This window comes from Kryptolebias marmoratus, linkage group LG15, assembly GCF_001649575.2.
Source record: "Kryptolebias marmoratus isolate JLee-2015 linkage group LG15, ASM164957v2, whole genome shotgun sequence".
NCBI lineage: Eukaryota > Metazoa > Chordata > Actinopteri > Cyprinodontiformes > Rivulidae > Kryptolebias > Kryptolebias marmoratus.
The window spans coordinates 1,144,325-1,151,557 of record NC_051444.1 but is presented as its reverse complement, the minus strand read 5'-3'; the positions used below and the strand labels follow the sequence as shown (position 1 = coordinate 1,151,557).

The 7,233-nt window shown below is 44.6% G+C and overlaps 1 protein-coding gene across 1 annotated transcript in view; it reads right to left on the bottom strand.

The window, feature by feature from the left end:
- Window positions 1-2,009, bottom strand: part of LOC112449962 — an 8,295-nt gene extending 6,286 nt beyond the window's left edge. The window contains exon 1 of the mRNA XM_025002928.2: window positions 638-2,009. Within this exon, the coding sequence (XP_024858696.1) occupies window positions 638-1,842 (1,205 nt within the window). The 5' untranslated portion in view covers window positions 1,843-2,009. The remainder of the gene's footprint in view (window positions 1-637) is intronic.
- Between the last annotated feature and the right edge of the window lie 5,224 nt (window positions 2,010-7,233).

Here is a 7,233-nt window from a genome sequence, read left to right as displayed (position 1 = left end):
TGAAAGGAGCAGAACATCAGCTAAAAGGAGCAGAACATCAGCTAAAAGGAGCAGAACATCAGCTGAAAGGAGCAGAACATCAGCTAAAAGGAGCAGAACATCAGCTAAAAGGAGCAGAACATCAGCTGAAAGCTAAAAGGAGCGGAACATCAGCTGAAAGCTAAAAGGAGTGGAACATCAGCTGAAAGCTAAAAGTAGCTGAAGAAGACAAACAGATCCAGCAGCTGAAGCAGATTTCAAACAGAGCAAAGTTTCTGAAGGAACTGAAGAGATCTGATCGTGTTTTTAAGGGAAAATACTTTTAAATAAAGTTAAATATTTTAAAAAGTATAAAAGTTACAAAAACCAAACGTCAGCTGAAAGAGCCGAAGGTTTTGACACAAACAGCTAAAATAAACTGAGACGTTCTGAGAGTTTCATTCAGATCTGTCCACTGCTTTGTTTGCTGATAAACAGACACGTGTAAAAACATTATCGCCCGCCCTCAGCTGTCAGAGGAGGGTTGGGTTCTCTACAGGAACGTCTGAGGAACGTCTGAGGAACATCTAAGGAATGTCTGAGGAACGTCTCATCTAACCATAAACTGTTAAAATGTTTCATCCGTCTGATGTTAATAAAGTTTGATCGAAGCTGTTACCTGGGTTTGAACAGGTTGGGTAAACCGGTTTCCTGGAACGAGCAGCTGTTGAGTCGAGGCAGAACCGGGACGCTGGTACCGGTGGTACTGGCCGGGTCTACGGGCAGCTGGGAGACCAGAGTCCTGGTGAACTCTGCCAGCCGGACCCTCCTCCCTGATCCCCGACTCTGCAGGGAGTGAAGCACATACGTGTTGATGCAGATCATGTGCAGCGTCGCCCAAAGTCCTGGAAGAAACGGGTCGGAACCGGGTCCTTTCAGGTCCGACAGCAGAACCAGAGCAGGTCCGGTCCAGCCCTGAAGATGGGCGCTGAGTTCAGAGTCCTCGGATGTTGGGTGGTCCTGATTTAGTGGGACTGATGATGATGATGATGATGATGGACCGGTAGCTTCTCCTGTCAGAACTGGATCAAGGTGAATATGGAGTCCTGGTCCAAACAGGTCAGTTTGGACCCTGCAGACAGAACCATCCAGTTGGACCACGAGATTCTGGCTGCAGAAAGGTCCCAGCAGGTGTTTGACCACCTGCTCAACCGCAGGCCTCCTCTGCTTCTGGAGCTGCTCGGGTCGGTACACAAACATGTTACAGATGAAGCCAGAACTCGGGTCACAGAGCAGAACCAGCTGGACTGAGCAGAGACCGTCCTGGTGGGCCAGGGTGTACTTCTTCACAGCCAGGCCCGGACCCGGTCTGTGGAGGGTCCGGTAGCGCCGGCAAACGTGGCTGCAGAAGGCAGACAGGGCTTCCAGCTTGTCTTCATCGTCCAGCTGGGTCAGAGACAGGAGACGGGTCTGGAAGCCGTTCCTCTTCAGGACTCTGTCCAGGTTCTGGGTCTGCTCAGAACCAGAGCCGTCCTCCCCCAGAGACAAACCGCTCTGCAGAACCACAGAAAACCACGCGAGAGCCTCGCTGTAGTCCTCCTCAGAGAGATGGGAGCTCAGGGAAGGTCTACGAGGTCCAGATCTCCTGAGCAGCTCCAGAACCGCCTCTTTATCCAGAACCTCCAGCAGAAGTTCTCTGGCCGTGTGGTGGACCTTATACGAGGGGAAGGTCTGCTCCTTCGCCGGGGACTTCATCTTTTTGGACCTGAAGATGTTCGGTAAGCAGAGGTTCTCCTTCTGTGGGTCTCCGTGGAGCTGGTTCACCTGATGGAGCTCCTCTGGGGTCCAGTTGGACTCCTTCACCCTCAGAATCCGGGCCTTCATGTTCGCCCCGAACCAGAACAGAACCAGAACTCACCAGCAGACAGAACGCTGATCTGATCCTGAGTTCTTCCCTCCGACACTCGGGAGGAGCTGCTGTTAGGGTAAAGCACCTGGGAGCATCGGTAACCAGACGACCGTCCTGACAACGTACAAACACGACCCGTTTGTCTCAGAGACACTCTGAGGACAGGATGTCCTCGTCCTGACGTCACCGCAGGAAACTTTCCTGAGCCTCCGAGGACCTCTGTTCCACTGGAGAGCAGAAAACACAAAAGCTGGTTTTAGTTGGACTGAACTTCACAGCTCCCATGGTTGTGGAGGAGTTGTGGCCCACTCTTCTTTCCAGCGTTGCTTCAGCTCATTGGTTCCTGTTTGTTTCTCTCATGGTTGTGGAGGAGTTGTGGCCCACTCTTCTTTCCAGCGTTGCTTCAGCTCTCTGAGGTTCTGGTTCTGGTTCTGGACAGATGGCCTCACATCTGACTCCAGAATCAGCCCAAACCATCAGCCCTCCACCACCATGCTGACAGCTGCAGTGCATTCTGGGTAAACATCTGGTTCTGGTCCAGAAGTCTTCTGGTTCCTTCAGATGAAACAAGCCATGACCTTTGACCTTTGACCTGCTGACTGAGGCCTGTAGAGTCTGAGCATTGCACGGTCTGACCTTCAGGGTGAAGATCTCCTCTCCCAGATTTAATATTAAGTTTTAGTTTAAAGGTTTCTGACCTGGTTTGAATAATCCTGAATAAATAAATTTACAGAAATGAACAACCAGAGGGGAAAAAGGAACAAATGTCAGTAAATTATTTATTTAAAGAGGATCCATCTGAAGCCGTCTGACTTTAAACCTGGAGTCTGAGGGAGTCTGATTAAACACCTGAAGGTTTATAAAAATAACAAATAACTTTTTACAAACCTTAAAGCAGAGCTGCAGTGTCTGGTTCTGAACAGCAGGTGGAGCCGCTGAGGGAGAACCTCAAATGAAACTGAATCTCACAGATTTTCACTTTTCTGCTGGAAACCAGAAGAAGGAAAATTAAAAACTGGTATTTGTTGGAGGAATGCTTATCGCCCGCCGCCTTGCAGCCCAAGGTTTCAAACAAAGACTAATAATAATAATAATATAAGTTTATCTGCAGCCTCCCTGCAAATTAAGATGAACTTTTATAATAAATAATATTATTTGTTCTTTAAAATGAAACGTTTAATCAGTGCATGAGACTCGTGCACTTTTCTCTCATCCATCCAAAGTTTATTAAAGACGTTTCTGAGCAAACGGAGACGCTCACATGGAGTCTGTTTGGGGTTTCTGAGGACATGTCTTCTGTTTCCTGCAGGACGTCAAGATCCTCCCTGTCCTCTATCCTCTGTCCTCAGGGACAGCAGCATCACGGTCACCTCCAGGATCTGGTGCAGAAATCAAAAGCCTAAAATCTGTTTGAGTCAAAGAGCATCTTTCCTGATTCACCAAAACCAGCTGAGTCTGAAGGTCAGAAGGTCCACACACACACACACACACACACACACACACTCAGATGATGATCTGCTCTCATGTAGGAGTGTGATGTAACACATGGAGGCAGAGCATCAGATCTCTCCTCTTTCTGAGGAGGAGGAGGAGGAGGAGGAGGGACAGATATCAGCCAGAAGCTTGCTGATGGAGACAAAGATCCTGCTGTCCAGGAGACACCAGCTGAGGGACATTTTCTCTAACCTCAGTGGGGTTAGCAGCAGTTTACGTCTCAGGTTGAAAATGTCTCTGAGTCTCTGCTGGACTTCAGGAAACTGTCCTAAAACGCGAGGAGGACCTGATTCAGGAGCAGAAAGACAGAAGCTGGTGTCTCATGGTGTCTCATGGTGTCTCATGATGGCTCCTGGGTGTCGGAGTGCGTCCATATTCAGACACGACTAAAGTTAGAACACAAAGTGCCGTCAGAAATAGACCCGAGTCCTCCGAGTCCTGCTCTTTAAATGTGACGGAGCGTCCCGAGCCCTGGGATCACCTTTTCCACCTCAGCCCATCCACAGGTTCTGCTTTTCTCCCAGCAGAACCGCACCAGGTCCAAACTGCTGATCGGAAAGAACCAAATTCCATCTCATGTTCTGAATGCCTCAGATCTCATTTGTTTCCTGCGTTAATGGAAACCACTGTGAGGGCGTTTTTATTTCTCCGTGTTCCTCTTCAGAACATTTCTCATTTCGTGACGTCAGATAAAAACCATGAAGACATTCTGAGGCGTGAAGCTGCTGCTAAAAGATCTTTAATCTGACTTCAGCAGAGAGAGAAGATCCTGGTTTCAGAGACAAACGATTCTTGTTTCAGTAGAAAAAAGAGGAGAACTTAAACTGAAACTTTGTTATTATTTAAAGATTTAATCCAAAGCTTTCAGCTTCTGTGAGCCAACTATCCTCAGTTAGACGTCACACACATTCAGGGGACAGGGGACATGCAGAGTAATAATAAAGAGACGCAGGAGCTGTCTCAGTGTCCACACATTCACAGGACATATAAGAATCTAACTGAACCCGAGTCAGTTTGGATGTTTTTATTTAACAAATAAAATGTCCCACGAAGACCTGGACAAGTGAAAACAGGTCGGAGCGATAAGTTCTGTCCGGACTCGTCGCTGAACAACAAAAACAAAGTTGGTTTGTGTGAATAAAACCTTTCCTGTGAACAGGAGCGCAGGACGATAATGGTTCATGTGGAGGATGTTTACGAGCTCTGCTGCCGGCCAAAAGGAAACCGCATCTCAGCATGACGAGGCAGAAACCAGCGTGTCCCCGAGGACCAAACAGGTTCTGACCCGCCTGGAGAAGCTGCACGAGTCCAAATCCACAGGATTCAGTTTTTAAATAGAAAATAAAGATTTAACACGAGACACAGCTGTCACTGAAATAATGCAGATCACCCGCCACCAGTTTTAAAAAACTGAGGAGATTAAAGTTAAGTTTGGTCATAAACTCATAAAGATCCTGGGGAGGACTCTCAGCTACTACCACACCAAACTTCAGCTCAGTATCTGTTTGATTTTTATGTTTTATGTTTGTTAATAACAGTAAAACTGTGGCGGCCATCTTAGTTTGGATTGACTCTAAAACCTGATCTATTGCGATTAGTTTCCATAAAATCTGTTCAGTTAAAAGATTCAGAACGTTGTTTTATTTTTTATTATTGACTTTCTGCTATTTTAGCTGTTCATGAATAAAACCCTTCGGCTCGTTCAGCTGACGGCTGCTGGGACTTCTGGGCTTTTCAAAATATTTAACTTTATTTACAAATATCGTCTCTAATATAATACATAAACATATTTCTTTTAAAAAAAACATTGTTCTTTTTGAAATCTACTTCAGCATACTTCTGATAGTAGTACTACTTCTAATACTACTACTGCTAATGCTAACTTGTACTTCTGCTCCTGCTCACTATATTAAATCTAAGTTTATAACTGCTAATGCTAGTTGTGCTAATGCTAACTGTAGTTAAAAGCTAACATTTAGCTAGCCTTTTGCTACTTTTAAGTTTTAGCTAACCATTTGTTACTTTAGCATTTTGCTTTTATTAGTTAGCACTTTGCTACTTTAAGGTTTGATAGCATTTTGCTAGTTTTAGCTTGTAGCTGCTGCTTTGCCAGTTTCAGGTTTGTTGGGACTCGCTGACCCCGGCTTCATGTTTGTTTTCGTTCTGAACGCAGGAACCAGGTGAGTTCAGGTCAGACCGGCTGGAAACAAAAACAAAAAAAAACACGGACGTCTTGTTACTTATTTTCCATTTTGTTGTCACTTATTCACAGCTCCCCACAGAACCTGCAGACCTTCGGACCTGGATCCCGTATTTCTCCCAAACACAGATGACCTTTCTCAGGAAGCAAACTTTTCCACTGCAGGTTGGTAAAAACTGATGTTTGTCTAAATGTGACGTTTTATTTAGAAAACCTTTGATTTCCTGACAGCTTTCAGGTATATATATAATCCTTCAGCTGCGGTCCGACCTTCGTGGACTTTGTTCCGCTGCTCGTAAATTAATAACATGATGGAGTAAATGTCCTGGTTCAGAGTGCAGCAAATAAAAACAAGATGTTCCTGTTCAGAAACCTGCAGAGGTAATCACCGATGGGATCTACCTGCCCTGAGGAACACCTACAGTTAGCATAACAAAGGCTAAAGCTAAATTAGCTAAACAACAGCTAAAAACAGTCAAATTGTAGCTAAAAAGCTACAAACGTCTCACAAGAACAACTGAAGACATCTCCGTGCATTTCTATGTAAATAAAGTTAAATATGATGAAAAGTATAAAAGTCAGACGCAGAAACTACAAACAGGAAACAGTTTGTGGCGAAATAAACTGAACGTAAGACGAGTCGAATTTAATCCAAACTTTTAAAAAACAATAAATACTGATGTTTGAAACCCAACGGAAACAAAGATATCAGGACTTTGTGGTTTAAATTCAAAATAAAAAGGTTTAGAAGGGTTTCGACAGTGAGCTTTTATTATGAAAGGACAGGAAGTTGTCCTTCAGCTTCCTTCAGAAATTGTGTCAGAGCTCAGAGGTGCGTTTGGGACGACCCTCAGCTACTACCACTCCACATCTGTAGAAACAGGTGGATTAGCTGCAGCGGCCATCTTGGAACAAAAGAGGAGAGGATAAAGAAACTCTTTGCCAGTAAATTTTATTTGGAGATATTTTGTAGAACAGAGAAACCAATGATTACAAAAGAAGTCTGTAAGTGTTCTACATGCTACACCTTAACCTAATTCATGCTTGCCTGGAAAAAAAAAAAACAGGAAGTACAATTAAAACTGACGTACGTTACACTCAACATTAGTTTTTGTACCTTTTTGTCGCCTTCATGCTTCAATTTGACTTTAAAATAAAAAACCCTAAGACGTCGGCGCTTGGTTCAACCAGACAGAAGTTTTCCCGATAAAGACTGACAGCACCGAGAAATAAGAACTCAAAGAATGATACCCAGAGGGATGGTGATGAAAACTGGAAAGCTTTTTGAACAGAACACATCCTTGCAGAGCCCAAATGAAAATGGAAGTTCGTCCAACTCTTCAATAATCACATCGACATAAAACAAGTTCATAAAATAAATATCGCACATCTGCTCGAAATAAATAATGATTACTGAAAACACCTCACTACGTTAACTGCTGACAGGATCCCGTCGGAGACGCTTCATTTCATGGTGCGAGGATGGTCGCGGGTGTAAAGCACTAGTGTGGCTTCGAGTGTCTCTCACGGCTGTTACCTTGAGGTAGATAACACATTTACATTTTAACGAGAATGGTTGCTGCTGGCATCATGTGTCAGATTTACAGTATGAAAGGGTTCAGGAAGATTTCTTTGGGGAAAAATGTTAAAGTCGACAAATAAAAAGAAGAGA